Source organism: Coturnix japonica, chromosome 19, assembly GCF_054131305.1.
Source record: "Coturnix japonica strain WE chromosome 19, WE-NBRP24, whole genome shotgun sequence".
In the NCBI taxonomy this organism is placed as follows: Eukaryota; Metazoa; Chordata; class Aves; order Galliformes; family Phasianidae; genus Coturnix; species Coturnix japonica.
In genome coordinates this window covers 2680801-2698617 of record NC_140681.1, presented here as the reverse complement: position 1 = coordinate 2698617, position 17817 = coordinate 2680801, and the positions used below count along the sequence as shown (strand labels likewise).

Here is a 17817-nt window from a genome sequence, read left to right as displayed (position 1 = left end):
TGTTATATGGGAGCTGTTGAGTCCTGGGCTGAACCACTGATTGATCACCTTTTGAAAGGGCCCTGGTCAGTCCTGGGAGCACAGGTGGAGGCAATTCAGCTGTGGGGCCAGAAGTGTTTGAGCCTGGCTGCATCTCTCTTAAACTTCATTGAAGGACTGATAGCACTGGGGAAGGATCTTCTTCTGAAGATCCCTCCTTTGTGGAGTTTTCCCCTGTGAACCTGGATGGTGGGCAGTCGTTATTCCTTCCCTTGTAACACCTTCCTGTTGCGTTAGTCTTTTTGTCATTGCAACTCTTGTATCACCATTCCATTGCGTTGATCTTTCTGATTGTTACAAATTCATTCACTGAAGCTGTGGGATGAAAAGGAAGGTAATTGGAGATGTCATTGGATAAGGACAGGTCACCTTGTAGAAGTACAGTTATGCATGTGGAACTCTTTATAAAACAGCTGTAAGTCTCAAGATCTCAAAAGACATTGCAGCAACAGAAATAATTAGTCTGTTTAGTTCATTAAGGGGAATTCAGAGTTCGTCCATGTCAAGATCTATTAATGTTTAAATGATGAGAAACTAGAAATAGAAAATGGAAAAAAATCTGAATCTAGACCTGAAAAAATTCAGACAGAAGAAAGAACACAACCTTCAGAGTGCCAGGGCTTAATTACTGGAACAGATTGTTATTAATTACAGAGGAGTTCCTGTTTAAGTCTTCAGGCCCAAACTGAATGTCTCTGTCTGGAAAATGTGCTTTATCTGTAACAGAAACTTTAGATCTGTCAGAGGATTTGCAGCTGAGGGTTTCTGGCCTGGTTACACATGATGTTGGTCTAAACTGTCTGAATGGTTCCTGAATGTTGTAGACACAATTCTTCTCAGAACCTCAAAAATTAAATGTGATGACTTTTCCTGATGATGTCTTTGTTGCTATCTGTGATGACTGTCATGTTAATTATTATAGGAAACTTTTGAAAAGATAACATAGGATTTAAGTCAACACGGGAGTTTGGGCACTCAACCATCATTTTAAGTGCTGTAGTTCAGAATATTTGTCTGCAGAACTCCTCTTTGAATCCCGTGGGCGTACAGCCCCACGGCTATCTAAATCCTTACTAGTAGATTCCTTCTCAGAACACCGGCCAGACAGACACGAACAACAGGGTAACTCCCCCAGTGAGTATCAGCCTTGTCCAGCCTGCTAATGCTTTGTTCTTGTTTTGGTTGTTGTTTTCTCAATAGGCTAATCAACACTTATATTCAGTGGCTATTGTCTTTCATTTCAGCTGGGAGTGTGATTAGTGTGTATCCTCCTTGTTTTATCTGCAGCTTCCCTGGAAGGACCTATGAAAACATACTGGCTCTTCTACAGTTCCTATCCCTCGCCTGTTTTGGGACATCCTTTGTGTGTGGATGCATCTTCTTCTGCTTCTCGTTTCTAGGGAATGAGCTCTTAATTGTATATAGTTCATAAAGAACATAGAAATTCCTCACTACACCATTCATCCAATCTGTTGTCTATTAAAACCAAAAGTGTGACTTTGCTGAACATTTTTCTTTTCACTTCTAGGTCCTCCTATTGAGCCTCTGGAGCCAACCAGGCCTTTACCAACTCTTCCTGTTCGCAGAATTCATTCCACTTCGGAAAGAAAACACGAGAGACAGCCTAGACCCCCCAGTCCTCCTCTGGGTGACAGGCCATCTCCTCCTGGTACAAAACCCAACATCTGCGATGGCAATTTTAACACCGTGGCTCTCTTTAGAGGAGAAATGTTTGTTTTCAAGGTACTAAAAATTCTTGCTTGTTCATTAAGTTTTCCTTAGCTTTGTTCTGGGAAAAGACAAGAAGATATATAAAGTAGTTAGAGTCACATTTGTCATGCTCCGGAATGAAGCTCTGAGGCTGAGAAATGAGTAACATTAGAGGGAAATGTAAGCAGATTGTTTTTGTAATTTAGAAACTGTGCCTGTTGTTATTTACATGCTAAAACAGGCAGCCTGTTCTCCAAAAAGCTGACTGGGTGCATCAGCAAAGAATTTAGACATCACCACGCTGAGAGGGGAGCCAGAGGTAAAGCCAGAAAGCAACGCTAGTAATAGAGCAGGCACTGAGCCTCATGGCCTCCATGATGGCACACACCAAACCCTGGGCTTCAAGGAACACTCACTGTACTTGAAGCTCTTGGGGCGTTTGTATCAACCTTGCTCACAAGATGCAGGCAGGGAAGGACAAGCTTTGGTCAATAACTCACATTAGAGCACTTTTAATCTAGAAAACCATGGTCTTGCTCACAGCTTTCACGGTGCTCACTGGCTGTGAATATGGAGAGAGATAGATGTGGAAGGTTATCAAATGGACAAAACACGTCAGCCACAGAAAACAACTGAACCAGGCTATTCTCTTACTTTTTCTTGAGATTTAACTTTTTATAGTTTTAATTAATGATCAAAAGGGATATATAATAGATGATTGTCCTTGGGTCAAGTAGTTGAGCACCAGCTGTACTGGGACAAGTGTGACATTTCAGCAAGGAGATACAGAGGCCACTCACAAATGAGCTCATAATACTTTGAGCTTTAGACTTTCCTGTCCCTGCTCCTTATTCCTATTGTTATTTCCACCCTTTGTCAGAGCCCCAGTAATCAGCTTGGAATCATAGATTCATAGAAACACTAAGGTTGGAAAAGACCTCCAAGATCATCTACTCCCCTGCCACCAATATTTCTCCACTAACCCATGTCCCTCAGTACAACATCTGAACATTTCTTGAACAGCTCCAGAGACAGTGACCCAACCACCCTCCTGAGCAGCCCATTCCATCACCTGACCACTGTTTAGGAGAAAGCTCTGTGTACGGCCTTTCTACCCCCAGGCAGATTGACACTTTGCCAACCTGGTGTCATCTGCAAACTTACTGAGGGTGCACTCAGTCCACTCACCCAGATAATCCATTAAAGATACTGGACAGACCCCAATACTGACCCCTGAGGATCACCACTTGTGAACTTCTTGCCCCATTGGAGGACATCTCCCCCATGAAATGCTTCCTGCACTGGAAGAGGTGTTTGGCAGCACTGCAACTCTCAACCAAACCAGGACTTCTTCATTTGATGATTACAGGCTTAGCCAAAAATTAGTAATTTGGACCTGCAGCTTGATGTGACTGCAGGATAAAAGCAATCAGTCTGAAGAGCTTTCTGGTTTTCTCAGGATCGCTGGTTCTGGCGTCTGCGCAACAACCGTGTGCAGGAGGGATATCCCATGCAGATTGAGCAGTTCTGGAAAGGTCTCCCCGCCAAGATTGATGCAGCCTATGAGAGGTCTGATGGAAAATTTGTTTTCTTCAAAGGTACGGTATATTGCAGAACAAACCTACCACACCTGCTTCGCTTCACACTTCCATACCATTAAGGTAGTGAGAACAGGTTTGCTGGATCCTTCCAAGAGGGGCATTTCAAGCGACCAGTGTTTCCCAAGCCACTGACCAAGTTACCAGCTTTGAATTCTTCATCAAAGAGACAGAAAAGAAGTGTTGCTACACAGCAGAAGCAGCCCCTGTCCTTGCTTGTATGTCAGGTGTGGAGTGCTGTGGAGCAGCACAGGGCAGTGGTGCTGCACAGCCTCCTGAAGCTAGCCTCCTGCTAGCCCTTGTACCATTGTATTCAGATGCCCTCCTGCATATGCTACAAAGGGAGCTGTGTGAGTCAGTTGCAACTTGGGTTGCAAAGTTCAGCCATGAGACCTCCTGCAGCCTTGAAAAATCTCTGCTTGCAGAAGTGCCTGGGTGACCATTTGCCATGCCAGCTAAGTCATGCTCTTTTTCTCCTCCTTGCAGCACTGGCAAAGATGGTTGCTGTGGCAACACCCCTCATAAACTTTTAGTCCAGTAAGAAGGTGGGTGGTGTAAGAATACATTGAAAAGAGTGGCTGTTAGCACAGACATGGCCTTTCCTTACACATTCTTACTTCGTTTTTGCTAATGGGTGTTGGTTGTACTAACAGCTGAGCCATATATAAGTGTCCTCCTTTGCTTTTCACCTTCCGGTGTGATAGCCAGTCCTTAAAATATTCCTTAGTGTGGGCTGGCCTTGCCAGGAAACTCTGCAAAGCTAATGTGGTTCACTGGGTGTTGGCTTCCATCTGATAACAAGGGAGATGCTCCCTGAGGAACAGGAGCTGAGGCTCCCAGTTGTCTCCTTGGACATGTTTTGGCACAGATCACGTTTCATGACAGGGATGAAGGTTTGGTGCCTGGGTCAGAGGAGCCTGGGGAGACTTGGGGAAGAATGTAGCCAGCATCCTTGAGGGATACCTTGAATTCCAGCCACTGCACATTGACTGCCTGTAACAGTAACTGTTACAGGTGAGGCATCAATATGGTCTGTTGAGTTATGGAGCATGCAAGTGGCATTTAGGTAAGGTACAAGGCACTTCAGTTACAGTCCCTGTCCTTGCTCTGGTCTAAGGGAGGCACACTGCTGTTTGCTGCAGGTGGTGCAGTGTGAGCTTCTGCTGTTATATGTGTTCACATCTTTTCTGAGGTGCTGGGAAAATTTGTCAGGGGTGTTTTCCCCTAAAGAAACAAAATGCCCGTCCTTACATGGAGCCCACAGCAGCTCCTTTCACTGTGGTAGTTTCTGGAGGTGATCTGTCACTGAAAACAGGTTGTAAGCCAGAAAGGCTGGAAAGCATTGCCATGCTCCTGTACAAAAACATGTTCTGAATTACTGCATGCAGCTTCAGACCTTCAGCTCAATAAAACATTTTAAAACTAGAGAAGGATCAGAGAAAGGCAGTGGAAATGGACCGGCCTTCCTACAGGGAACAATTAAATATCCTAGAGCTCCTCAGCCTGAATGAGGGCTGACAAAGGCAGGATGTGAGAGAAGCCTTTTAAGTCAAGACTGACATGGAGAAGTTGAATGAGAAAGAGTTGTTGAACTTTCCAAACCAGGAGCTGAGGAGCACCAAATGAAATGGAGAAATTTCAGGTTTAAAATTGCAAGGAGAAACTTTTTCACATGATACAGTTAAGTATGGTACAGTTAATGTCCTCCATGCTGCGGTTCATGGTGGCTGTTTTACATTTGTATTGCTTTAAGTACAAATTCTGCACATTCATTTGTTCCCTTTTCAACTCTAGGAGATAAGTACTGGGTTTTTAAGGAAGTGACAGCAGAGCCAGGATACCCACACAGTCTCGTGGAGCTGGGGAACTGCCTGCCCCGGGAAGGCATCGACACGGCTTTGCGCTGGGAGCCTGTAGGCAAAACCTACTTCTTCAAAGGAGACAGGTACTGGAGATACAACGAGGACAAGAGAGCGACGGACCCAGGATACCCAAAGCCCATCACTGTGTGGAGAGGAATCCCTCAGGCTCCACAAGGCGCTTTTATCAGCAAAGAAGGCTGTATGTATCTGCAGTCATTCTACAGATTACATGGATAACATCTTGTCTAGCTTGGGAGTTGGGTTGCTGGATTTGGGGTGTTTTGGGTATTTTTGGTGAGGTAGGATTTGAGTATCAGGCAGCCCAACATCACAGTGGCATCTGCAAGTATGGGCAGTCAGGTTCTTCCCTTATCCCTACCCAGGCAGCTCCTTAACTGCTAAACCACATCCAGGTCTTTCGGGTGGGAAATGGACTTTTGCGGTCCCCACCTATGATTTTTTGGGGCTATGATTATGGGTTACATGTTCCTTTGTTCTCTTATCTGTAGCTAGCTCACTTGCTGTCTCCAGCCTGCATGATGTACTTTGAAGTTAGCCAGGCCCCGAGAATAGGTTTAGACCTCCACAGGTTTCCTCAAGTACATTTCTCTGTGTGGTGTGAAGTTTTCTTTTTCACTAATCACGGATGAGTAATTAGGAAAGGAATCTTGGAGTCCTTTGGGGAGATGAGGGATACTTCAGACAACAAGTGGTATAAACCATCTGCTTGTTATTAGCAGGACTAGACTGCTTCTTAACATCCAAGTCTTCCAGATTCTGTTGTCTAGAGGACTCATTTTATTTGGGTTTGGTCTCAGACTGAAAACAGAAACCCAAGTACCCATCCAAGCAGTATCACAACCGGGCACTGACATTCTGCAGACTGCGAATAGCTTGGTGCATATTTACAGATGCTTTAGTGAAAAACAACACCACAAACTGAAGAACAACAAAAAGGAAAACAAAACAGTGCAGAACACCTTTAAGATGAGAATGCTTTAAGATGGGGAAAGTGGGTTCAGTGTTTTTGTTATTTGCAGCTTATATCTTGCTCATCAGCTTGTCTTGGCCAAGGGGAGTGGTGCTCCATGGGAGCACCCACAAGCCAAGGTTGGGGCTTCACCTTTTAATCAAGCTCCAAAAATGCCTGTGTTCTGGGATGCCCTGGATGTATGTGCTGTTGGCTGGGAGAGCTGCCACCTTGCAGCCTTTCTGGCTCTCTGTACACCTCATGCATGCAGAGTTTAATTGGTTGGAAACAGTATGGTGAGAACTATTCTGTTTTGTCTCCTAGTTTATACCTACTTCTACAAGGGGAAGGAGTATTGGAAGTTTGATAACCAGAGGCTGAACGTGGAGCCAGGCTACCCCAGGTCAATCCTCAAAGACTGGATGGGCTGTAACCAGAAGGATGTCGAGCGAAGCAAAGACAGACGCCTCCCCCACGACGACGTGGATATTATGGTGACAATAAATGATGTGCCTAGCACTGTAAATGCAATTGCAGTTGTGATCCCTTGCATTTTGTCTCTGTGTATCCTTGTCTTGGTGTATACGATCTTCCAGTTTAAAAACAAAGAAGTGCAGCAGAATGTTGTGTACTACAAAAGACCTGTCCAGGAGTGGGTATGACACAGCCGGCTGCACATCGACCCGATGAGGATATGGACAGAAAAAGAAAAGAATAAAAGAAAGCGCATTCAAAGCCTACCAAACAAAACTACTTCAGTGACTTTACAAGTTTTGGACATCCTGGGACTGAAAGCAGCAGGAAAACTGGAAAAAAAATACAGGCGGTGTGGAGCCTCGTTCCTTCTTAATGCCTCAGTCGTGTAAGTCTTGGTGTGCCATTCTCCACAGGCCCACTCTGCAAACATCAGAGACTTCAAGACAGGTTTTCTTCAAACTTCTCAGCTGTCTCGGGAAACTTCCGTCAGTTCCCTGCACCAGTGCTCCCTGTTAAACCCAGCATTCTTCAGTGTAGCTAAACCACCTCTGAACAGAACCATTTTTTTAATAGCTCTCATAAATGAATTAAGATCATGAAACCTATGAACAGGAACAATTCAGTATCGTAAGCAGAAGACATTCTGATGCTGAGCCATTCTAAGAGATCTTCTTAGTTTATTACAAAAACCAGGGAATGAACCTGGAAACAATTTTCCAATACCTGCTGGTCAGATGTTTTGTACATTCATAACTAATCAACGCTGCCACTCAGCACCGTGCACGAGGAACCATTCAGCCCTCCAAGGTCAACGAGGGCCGAGCAGAAGCTCACGAAGCACCAAACCAGACACCATAATGTTACTTGGCAACATCGAGTCCTAATTGGGACAGTCCGAAGACAAAGTAATTGCGTCTAACAGCACCAATTATGGGAATACATGTTTTTGTTTTGGGAGCTGTTCATGAAAGAATGATCTCATATCACCTTAAGCTCCCATGAGCCAGAAAGCCGTGGTTACCAATGTAATGGAAAATGTATAAATGTAGACTGCACTCTGCCCCTGTTAAGATGCTGGGAAAAGGTGAATTGTTGTGACGTGGCATGTGTAACTAGATTGTGGAATTTGTACATTGGGTTTCAGGAGAATGGAAATGTTTGTTGGAGTGAGATCGTCGGTACGTCTTGCTGAATAGTCGAGGTACAGTAAGAATCAGGCCTGTCTATAAAACAAAAGCCAATCCCTGTAGATGTTTCAAACATTGTATGCCTTTGAAATTTTGTTTTTGCTCACTTCTTCACGTGCAAATGTTTGGCAAGGACCAAAGGAAGCATGTCACACCGTGGAATGAGTTCATCACTAACCGCGATTGACAGAGCCATAAAAATCAAGCAGAGGCTGAATAAATACCTGGGCCTGCAGTCAGTAACTTTTCACAGCCCCCTTTCTTACAATGATTGCTTCTGCTTATCGCTGTGACAGCTGTGCCTGGTTTGGGATGTTGTGTCCTAACCACAAGCACAGTCCCTTTTGTTGTTGACACAGATAGTCCCACTGTGTTAAATAAGAGAGGAGGTCTCTTGCAGTGCAATCTAATGGTTAAGTCCAGACCCGTATGAAAGTGCCATTCATATAAGTGTATGAACTGCTTTGCACGCCCACTGTAGGGAATAGGTGATTAGTGTAAGCCGTCTGCCTATAACTGAATGTTATTCAGTGCAATGGAAGTGCAATGCACAGAATGTCCAGGTAGTTTAGAGAAGTACAACCCCATAATATTAGCTATGAAAAAAAAAACAAACAATCCTAAGGACTTTTATTTTTTTGTCAAACATGCTGTAAGCATTTGTAGGTACAGCAGTGAGGAATGAAAAAGCAGAAAGGCTGTTTGCACTCTGAATTTCTACCTGGTGCTCAGATATTGCTGTGATGAAGCCGGGTAGCCCAATAGGTATTTCATAGCGAAGCCCACAAGGACTGCATAACACGTGGTCTCCAACTGTATTTTGTCTTTCATGGTTAATTTCTGTAGCCACAATTTTTATTGTGTTTAAGCATAGAAAGTATTATGAAGATATTATGAAATGAGCAGCTAGTAGATGCCAAACTGAATGTTAGTGAAAAAATGTGGTAATGTCTTATGATGGGTGAAGGAGTGCAAAGGACCAAATGAAATCAGAGCTACTAATTAGGTACCCCCCATACACGCTACTCCGTAAGTTGCTATGTGTACTATATATGTGGTAGAATGCACACTATGACCGCCACAGCCACATGGCACATCCAACTCATCTGTACGCTGCCATCTCTGGGACTGTGACAGCCCAAACCTTTGAGCAACTTCCAACAGCCATCATTAAAACAACAAAAAAATTACAACCTGAAGAAATGTCTGCTTTTGTTCATTTGGGTTTTTCTCCTTGTGCCCAAAGGTTGGCTTTGCTTTCCTTCAGTACTTCACGCTGAGTGACCAGCTGTGCAAGGAGCACCATGTCAGGGGCTGTAGGAAGCTCAGCTGTTTGCTCACACAGCTACACCCCGCCGTGCTGCAGCAAGGTGAGCCTTCTGCCCCACAGCATCCTCAAGGAACTGGAGAAATAGTTTGGTACCTTTTATAACTGCCTCCCAATTGACTCCTAGCGCATGCTCATCTTCAAGGTGTGGGTTACACATTGGTCTGTGATTTCTGGGGGCCTGGATCCAGATGCAAATATTCACGTAGGACACAGCTCCTTAGATTCCCATGTCCAAGCTCTTTGCTGGGATCCTGTCTGATGCTACACAAGCACATCATATGAGTTATCATCCCAGTACATCTCCCATCAGCATGGGTAAAGCATCTCCACAGACAGGTGGCCACACTGTAGTTCTTGTCCAGAAGCACAGCACCAGGACATACTGCCCACACAGGGGAGCAGGGAACATCAGCGCTTACCCAACTCTAATCCCACATGCAAGGGGCTCTTCCAAGCGTGTTCTTGGCACAACACACTGCTCTGCAGTACTGGCCATCTGGGCAGCAAGATCCAGGCACACCCATCTTATGCACAGCAGTTGCAGCTCCTGCAAAGAGCAGCCGTAAAGTACTCTATTTTGCACTCAGCATTCCGTATTGATTTATTAGTTTTTGACTAGTTTGAGTAATTTGATCACCAGTAAAATAAGTTCATTTTTCCAGGCAAGTTTAAGCATGCTGGGACATACCAACCACTAGTCAGAACAGAAGTGCTCCTCCACTCTAAGAGGGGTCAGTTGTTTCTGCTTTATAATCAGACATTAAACCTCAAAGGGATCTCCTATCTCACACCTTCCCGTCAACAAGTTGGTTCTCATCCTTACAAGAATGAGGCATCCTGAGCCAACTTTGCTGCACTAATCCACTGCCCCACCCCAACAGGACACAGCAGAGCTCCCTATGAAATCCCAGTGAAAGATCCAACCATTTACTCTAACCTTTTCCCCGTCCTCTGGCACATACGTGAGCCTCCCTCCCACAGCATTATCCACGGTCCTTAAAAGCATTTGGCACAAAACCCTGCCAAAAGCCTCCTCAGTAATTCAGAGAGAGCACAACCAAATTTCTTTAAGTCACTCCATAGGTCTCATGAGACGTGACTTGCAATTAAAGCATCCAGTTTATTGCTGGCTCACGTTCCTACTGATCCCATTCTGTATTACAGTTTCTGTCAATCTTTGCACATAGGTCCACCTTCCCAGTTTGAATTCCCACAAAGCTTTTGTTTAGAGCTGATCCTGTATTTTGGGAACCTCCCACTTTCCAAATCTCAGTGCAGGTTCCATAGGAAGTCATACACAGCACAGTTAGCAACGCCCCGTCCTTCTGCCTGCCTCCAGCACTCCTTGGCACGTAACCACCCTCACCATTGTCTCAAGATCTTTCTTATTAATGGATTTGCATTTCACAGAAACTGGATTACTTTTCTTGTTCGAGCAGTTCTAACACATATCAGGATCACGACAATCCAGCATTTCTGCCTAATGATTGGAATGAGGAAGTAAAAAAACCCAACAAGCTGCACACAAAAAAGCTCAGCATTACTTATTTACAGCCGGTGATTCTGTGCCAACAGCACAGCAGCAGTCGGGTTCTTTACAATTTATTCCTAATAAGAAAGCCCTGGGAGATGACAGAAGGAAATCAGCTTCTGATTCTGAACACTGACATGGAGACAGCCAAGAAAGGCTGCTCGCTACATTAAGGGAGCCATAAATACCAGAAACTGTTAACTCTACAGCTCCTCTGCATCGCCAACACTGCCAGGCAAGGGCAGAACTCTTCAACAGCAAGCTCTAAGTGTGGAATATACCACTGAATGCAGTAACCATTTACAACTGTTAATTAACCTTTGCCTCCAGGGTAACTCAAGATCACATGACTCAACTCTTTCCAATTTGCTGACTTCTAAGAGTTTCTCAGGGAAGGCAGCCAACTCCCATAGAGAACATTTAAGCCACCAGCAACTGCATCTTTTGCAGAAGCCTCAGACGTACCACACAGGTCTGACATTCACAGACAACAGACTGGACTCCACTGCTCTGCAGTCACAACTGGCTGCTAAGGCCCTGGTTTGACTTCTTTGAGAAACTCCACTTTCAGTCAGAACCGACCATCTCAGAACCACCAGCCCTGTGAAAACAGCTGCAAGTCAGGGCAGGACAGCAGGAGACACCTTTGGAAATGTCTTCTGGCAAGCTGACTATTATGTTTTTCATACAGGAAATACGGGGGCTCTTCTGCCTACCTAGAGCAGAAACACCGAGAGCATGAAAAGAAAGAGTGGGCAGTACCGTATATGTGCTGAAACTGCCTGCTGCACAGCAGAATGTTAATCCTCTATTTAAGGCAAAACCATTTTCTAGTTATCAGTAACCAAAATCCAAACAAGTGAACATTGTGGGCTAATTTAAAGGCCTTGGTCAGCATCACAGAGAAAGCACAGCTGAAGAAGAAACGAAGAGCATCAGCAAAGGGATAAGAGAACATTCCACATCTGGAACTTGTGTATGTTATTTGCTATTTTTTGCAATAATATTTAGTTTACAAAACATTACAAAAACGGTGGTTTTTTGGTAGCCTCTTCCTGGTGCAAGTCCTGCAGAAACAAAGCTCTGGAGGTCTGTAATCCAAACTGCAGCTTGACTCTTCACTCCTTAGGAGCCTCTTGGATGGCACAAACCGACACTGCTCATGCCAAGCTGAAGAGACAAAACAGAAATGAGATGTAGCAGAGAAGGGCCAGAGTGCAGAACACATTTCAAAACACCGCTGTAACCAGTTCCTAACGCCCAGACATAAAGGACTGTCAGTAATTTCCCTTCCTAAAACAGAAATCTGTGAAAAGACTGGAGGAGGTCTGGCGACTGCTGACAGCCAGCTGTAAGAACATGTTTGTCAGGCTGGCAAAGGCAACATGTACACCACCTCATCCTAGCAGTTACTAAAAGCACATGTTTAATTGTGCTCAGAAACACCATGCTATTAAATATGACCAGTGAAGGGGCAGCTAAGATCTCTTTTGAAGGGCTCTTCATTCAAGAATTCCTCATTCTTTCCCTATGCCATAAAACCACTCCCATACGTAAGAGCTGGGAATTCTAAATTACAGTGCCTCGAGTAGCTCAAGAATACACCTCTAGGATTATGGCAATCATCAAATGAATTACAACCATTTAAAAGCCCAAATGAAATTAATTTTCACCCACACAGGCTCCTAAAGCCTGCAGAATTTTTTGCATTGATCAATAAATGGGAAAGATCCAACATCACCACCACTCTTGTGTCTATAAACAGTAACAGGAACTGTTACATCTCCCATGTGTGACTTCAGTGGCTTATCAGCTATGATAACATATGACAACAAAATAATTCTCATCAATAACCCAAGAAAAGCAAAGAGGAAACTGCCTTGTTTTCATCTGTATTCGACATCATGACATCCTGCAGCAGGCTGGTGGCTGAGTAGACACTGTGTGCTGTGGAACTGCACCTCCTGTTCTCCAGCAGTCTCACCTGAGTTCTGACTCCAAGAGGAAGACGCACTGAGATGAACCAACTACTATTCCCAACTATTCCTGTCTGATCTCCAGTTCTGGTAATGGGGTGAAGGTTTCTTCCAGTTTCCAGCAGAGCAACGAGCAGCACAGTCAGAAACGTCCCCTCTCCCCCATTTTGTTTTATTTGTTAATAGGAACTCTCTCTCTTATTATTATCTTACAGTCTTCTACCATCTGTATTAAATCTTTTACCTCTCCTTATCTGAATGGGGTTGTTTTCTTTCCTTCTCCCCAACAGGGGGACAGAAGGGTGAAAGGGGCCTCCCCCAAACTCTTTTTCCTGTCACGCTTGAAGCCAGAACAGACAAGGAGAGCAATCAGCTTTGAGAAGCAGCTAGTTTTATAGCTTCCTTGTACTGAAATCCTCTCTGTTTTGATTACAGTTATATACAGAGCTGGATTTTCCTCACCTGTCAATCAAGGAATCCCTCATGTTGGTAGCAATAGTACTTGGCTGAGCTTCATTGAGCTTGAAGATGCTCTCAATGACAGAGAGCTCAGTGCTGGTTGTGTCCAACCCACAGAAGGCACACCAGTCATTTACAACCATTCCTGCTCCAATGACCTCACTGCCACGGTTTACTGTCCCAGCCTAGAAAATAAACAAAGTGACAAAAGTTAGCAGGGCATGCTGACATCAACACATTTCATTATGCTTCCTTATGCAGCCTTTAACCTCTGGAAAGAGAAATCTATGAGATTCAGAGGAAAAAAAAAACAAAACCCAAAACAACCATTACGTGAACAAGAAGCAGAGCAACCAGGGATTTAAAAATCCATCTAAGCGGACACAGGACTTCACTGCTCAACTCTTTTTCAGCAGTGCCTTTGGCCAAACCACAGACCATCTCACATTGTGTGAGTCATCTCAAATTGCATAACCCTGGCAGAATGTTTCAGAAGCAACCTGAAGGCTCTATGCAGCTTATTGAAGCACAGGAAAGATGGGAAACACGCTTCAGAGGACCGTCTTCCTTCAGGTCTTCTCCTCACCTCCCATTTGGGACATCCTTACAGAAAAAACAGTGTCTAGGAGCCCGTGAGAATGTAGAAACACTAAAACCACAAACTGGGAAGGAAGGAAGCCGTGAGAAAAAACACACCTCACAAGCCTTACCACGAGTGGGACCTGCAGCAATGAAGACAGTTCATCCTGATCCTCAATGGAAGTTTTGGGGTGCACAATTCCTCCTTGGTTACTAAATACACAGTAACTTCCTACCAGCACCTGATCTGCTACCGTTTGTCTGAAAACTTCAACCTTTAGCACATCTGCCAAGATCTCTTCTGTTTCCTGCAAACAAAGAGAACAAAGTCGTTCAGCAAAATGGTTTTGCACACATTGAAATCACAGTATTATTTCAAAGAGTAACCAGCTGGGATCCTCCCACTTTCATAACACCCACAACTGCCTCCACTTTCATAACCTACTGCAATTCCAACATTACAGAAGGCTCTCACTCTTCTGGATTAACCTGGATCCTGTTACATGTGCAGTGAGTTGGAAGCCAAGGCAACTCCACCAAACACACCCCACTGAGCAGCATTCTTCCTCTCTTCTTTCTGCCCTGCCTTTAAGTTCTTATATAAGAGCTCCTGTTTCTCACTAAGGACATATACACCACTACAGTGTTGGTAGAGACCATGGATATTGTGAAACTTTCAATAAGATCAGTGACATCTTGTAACTACTACAGTCCTGACCAGATTTTCTGTGTTCTTTACATACACGCATGCTCTTACTTCATTTTTATACATGCAAAGCTAATTGCATCTCACAGTACTCTTCCATATCCCACTCCTTTCTTTCTATAAGCACAGTTAACTACAGCATGCTGGATGCAGAATGCACACTATGTACCTAGGACAGGATCCACACCTACAAGTAAAGATAACAATAGGAAAAGAAACAGATCGACTGAAACTGAGTCATAAGTTCAAAATCTAGTACTGTAATTTCTCTCCTGAGAGGAAAGGAAACAGGGAACACGGCTTCCTACGTGATGCTAGCTCAGCTGTCAGTATAGTTCTCCTACATTGACACTACTTACAGTAATCCCCAATAGCTACAAGCTGAAACTGCAACTTAGGAATAATATCAGATGCATCCACACTGAATTCAGAAGCCACATACCCTGTCCAGATCCGGATGAACGAGAGCTACGTAGTCATTGCAGGTAGTGACATTGCCCAGCGCCGAGAGCCGCTCCTCCACTCGCTGAATTCGCACAGAATCTGGAAGGCTGTTACGGATGTGCTGAAGCTCTTGGTCTGTTGTACTGCTCGGGACCAACAGTCCGTGCCTATTCCCTAAGATGACCCAAAAACAAGACAAGGAGAAAGAAAACAAAGAGTTCCACCTTTGGGTAATTCTAAAAAAGCAAATATTTCCATCGTGCTCACTATGATGCTCACACAATGGTGTGGGGCCCCTATCCACTCTTTTCAAGCCCTAAATTCAGTCCCACAGAAATAACGTGACCATTTATTAATACAAAAGCAAAGGTGAGGGGGAAAACGAAGATGAAACAAAGACTTCAGAATATAAACAGGTAAACTGCACTACTTTTATCCAGCCTTTTCAATGGGACACACAAGGTTCTAAACAAAACACTTTGGTATGCTTTCCCCCCAAGAGACACTGACCATCCCCATAAAGCCTACATGTTGTGCTCGCTTTTGTTCCTTTCCTTTAGCAAGGCTGTAAGACTGTGTGAACAGGCTGCCCAGGAACAAACAGCAAGCACCAAGTGTGCTCTACTAAACAGCCAGGCAGTGAAAGACCTCTCTTTGCCCTTCACATCTGGAATGCTCCCTCCAGCAATGTTTCTGAATCACTGACCTCCCAGTGAAACAGAGCGGCTTCTCCCTGCTTACTACAAAAACCAATTTATGCACATCACTGACCTCTCTTCAAGTCCTGACCAGCAGGCACTCCCTCTAACCCTATTTTTGGTGGCTGTTTTATTGTTGGGTTTCGTTTGTTTCTATTGGCCAGGCTTGATTTTTATTTTATTTCACTACATCAGTGGATCAGGGAAGAGGCCTCTGATGTCATCTATCTCAACTTCAGTGAGGCCTCTGACACAGCTGCCCACAACATCCTTCTCTCCAAATTGGAAATATACAGATTTGATGGGTGGACTCCTCAACGGACAAAGAACTGACTGTGGGATCAAGTCCAAAGAGCAGAGGTCAATGACTCATGGCCTGGATGGAGTTCAGTGATGAGTGGTGTCCCCAAGGGGCAGTGCTGGGGCAGATACTCTTTAGTATCTTAATCAGTGACACTGACAGGGGAGTCGAGTGAACCCTCAGCAAGTTGGCTGACGACATCAAGCTGCAGGGTGGGGGCAACATGCTCAAGATGGAATGTCATCCAGAGGGACCTGCACGGGCTGAGCAATGCACCCAGGTGAATCTCTTGAAGTTCAACAAACCCAAGTGTGTGATCTGGCACCTGGGTTGAGGCAACCTCTGTTACCAATACAAGCTGGGGGATGAAAGGACTGAGTGCAGCCCTGCCAAGAAAGACTTGGGGGCACTGGGGGATTGGAAGCTGGTGGGCACAAAACTGTGACAGCTGGAAACTGCCCGCACAGCCCAGAAAGCCACATGTATCCTGTGCTGCATCAAAAGATGCAAGGTCAGGAGAGTATGGGAGGTGATCCTGCCCCTCTGCTCTGCACTGAGGCCTCACCTGGAGTACTGTATCCAGAACAGTACAGAAGAGCCTTAAAAATCATTGCCAGCGATGGTGGTGAGGCACAGGAAGAGCTGAGGTTACTGAGGGATGTGTTTTATGGCCCAACCCTGGAGACTTCCAAGGCGAGGTTGGATAAGGCCCTGGGGTAGCTGATCAAGCTGTAGCGTCCCCGTTCATTGCAGGGGAGCTGGCCTCGATGGCCTCCAGAGGTCCCTTCCAACTCTAAGGATTCTACAATCTTCTCCAGCGTTACAACATCCCTACGGTGCGACCAAATAAACCCCCCGAGGACGAGGAGCGCCGCCGTCTCCCCGCGCTCCGCACCGCACTGCGGGTCTCTCGGGGCGGGCACGGCCCCGCCGTCCCTCCGCTCCTCCCGGCCGCTCACCCACAAACACACACACACACACACACACACACACACACACACACACTCTCACACACACACACTCTCACACACACACACTCACCCACACACACTCACATACTCACCCACACACATCCTGCCGATGATGCGGCAGCCGGCGATGGAGGCGTGCACCACCGGGACGGTCCCGAACAGCTCCCCCTCGAACACGCTGCAACAACAAGGCGCCGTTAGGAGCGGGCACAGGGAGCGGGCCGGGCTGGGCCGGGCCCTCGTGGCTTCTCACCTGTAGAAGTTCTCGGAGCCGCCGATGGCCACCAGGCAGTAGGCGTTGGTCAGCTTGGCGAAGCAGCCCAGCTCGTTGTTGTTCTCGAAGCTGGCGCGGACGGCCATGGCTGCGAGCAGGCACGGACCGACGGACCGACGGACAGATGCACGACCGGGAGCGGCGGCCGCGGCCAACCCCACGCGGCGAGGCCGCTTCCGCTTCTGACGGCGGAAGGAGCGGGACAGAGCGGCCCCGGGAGCGCCAGGAGGAACAGCGCCCCCTGCGGGACGGGAGTTGCTGCTGCCCCGCCGCCCGGATGGACGGGAGCGGCTGCAGGAAAACGTGCAGCGTGCAGGGTCAGCTGCCGTGTGCTGCTCCGTGTGCTGCTCCGTGTGCTGCTCCGTGTGCTGCTCCGTGTGCTGCTCCCAGCCCCGCCTGCAGCCCACCGACCTGCCGTTCCAGCCGTAGCCGCAGTGCCGCCCATGGGCAGCCGCCGCCAGTGTCTTCGTGGTGCGGCACGGCACGGCACGGTACAGCACAGCACGGCACGGTACAGCACGGCACGGCACGGCACAGCACGGCACGGCACAGCACTGCACGGCACAGCACTGCACAGCACGGCACGGCACGGCACGGCACGGCACAGCACGGCACAGCACGGCACTGCACAGCACAGCACAGCACAGCACGGTACAGCACAGCACGGCACAGCACAGCACAGCACAGCACAGCACGGTACAGCAC

General features: G+C 46.3%; 2 protein-coding genes across 3 annotated transcripts in view; one reads left to right on the top strand and one right to left on the bottom strand.

Annotated features, from left to right (window-relative positions):
• Positions 1-9046, top strand: part of LOC146757784 (matrix metalloproteinase-24) — a 43815-nt gene extending 34769 nt beyond the window's left edge. For both annotated transcript variants that reach the window (XM_085520120.1, XM_085520121.1), the window contains exons 6-9: positions 1568-1782; positions 3209-3347; positions 5142-5408; positions 6504-9046. In XM_085520120.1, coding sequence (XP_085376246.1) covers positions 1568-1782; positions 3209-3347; positions 5142-5408; positions 6504-6841 — 959 coding nt within the window. In that variant the 3' untranslated portion in view covers positions 6842-9046. The remainder of the gene's footprint in view (positions 1-1567; positions 1783-3208; positions 3348-5141; positions 5409-6503) is intronic.
• On the bottom strand, positions 8457-17296 carry LOC107322833 (eukaryotic translation initiation factor 6). The gene is made up of 6 exons (XM_015881337.3): positions 17092-17296; positions 16931-17016; positions 14867-15042; positions 13850-14026; positions 13143-13324; positions 8457-11874 (listed from the first exon to the last, which is right to left on the bottom strand). Exons 1-6 carry the CDS (start codon positions 17196-17198, stop codon positions 11865-11867), a joined length of 738 nt encoding a protein of 245 aa, XP_015736823.1. The 5' UTR covers positions 17199-17296; the 3' UTR covers positions 8457-11864.
• Positions 17297-17817: the final 521 nt, after the last annotated feature.